This window comes from Blastomyces dermatitidis, assembly GCF_000003525.1.
Source record: "Blastomyces dermatitidis ER-3 genomic scaffold supercont1.1, whole genome shotgun sequence".
NCBI classification, from domain to species: domain Eukaryota; kingdom Fungi; phylum Ascomycota; class Eurotiomycetes; order Onygenales; family Ajellomycetaceae; genus Blastomyces; species Blastomyces dermatitidis.
This window is the reverse complement of record NW_025544774.1, coordinates 9863320-9864267: the sequence shown is the minus strand read 5'-3', so window position 1 is coordinate 9864267 and position 948 is coordinate 9863320. Positions and strand designations below refer to the sequence as shown.

At 30.3% G+C, this 948-nt stretch overlaps 1 protein-coding gene across 1 annotated transcript; it reads left to right on the top strand.

The window, feature by feature from the left end:
- Positions 1-542: 542 nt before the first annotated feature.
- On the top strand, positions 543-746 carry BDCG_16330 (uncharacterized protein; the record flags this gene model as incomplete). The annotated part of the gene is made up of 1 exon (XM_045425580.1): positions 543-746. The coding sequence occupies one exon, from the start codon at positions 543-545 to the stop codon at positions 744-746; it is 204 nt and encodes a 67-aa protein (XP_045279545.1).
- Positions 747-948: the final 202 nt, after the last annotated feature.

Here is a 948-nt window from a genome sequence, read left to right as displayed (position 1 = left end):
AAAGTTCTAATATAAGATACTGTGAGTGCACAGTATAGTAAGAATATCAGTGAATCATTGTGTCAGCACTAATAACAGCATCAATAACAGCATCAACAACAGCATTAACAACAGCAATAACAATAATAACAGCAGCACAAATGATCAGTAACAGTCTCAAGTGTACATGTGCAGCAGCTGCAAAAGTACAAGAGAAAGAGACAGTGATCAGGCTGAAAACTCTCAACCAGTCAGATAAATCAATAATGTACAAACATTGCATCTTATATATCTTTCTCTGTCATATTGATGCTGTCTGTGACAAAGTTAAAGAAAGCATGAAGCCATGTTCAAACTGCAATTATGAAAAGAAAGATTGTATGATATACTCTGATAAATTCAAAGATGAAATTGAAAACCTAGTCTGAACTCATGAGTTTTATCTTGCTATTTCAACAGTTATGAAGAAATCAGTCAAGTTAGTTATGCTGAAGATAGTAAAGAATTTATTCAAGTAAATCAAGAAAGTAAAGACACACTGACAGAAAGCAGAAAATCAAAAAATGAAGAGTGTAGCTATTGTGTTGAAAGCCTTGAATACATCTATCAGTCTCACTGCAAAAGTCAAACTTGAAATTGAGAAGACTACGTTGAATATTGAAAGAATCAAATTGAAGATTGAAAAGAATAAAATTATCATGAAGAAGAAGAAAATTATCATTGAAAAGATAAAATTAAATATTGAAAATATAAAGCTTGCTGTTTAGTGAGAGATCTTGAGATCAGTTAACAATTATTATAAGGACTAAAAAGTGACAATGAAGAATCTCACAAACTTGATTAACAGTGTCAGAGAGAAAGTGCAGCATATTTTCATTGAAATGTATAAAATAATAAACTGATTTGAAATAATTATGAAACTTCTTAGTAATACAGTTAATGAGAGCAGCAGTGATAAGAAATCTATTA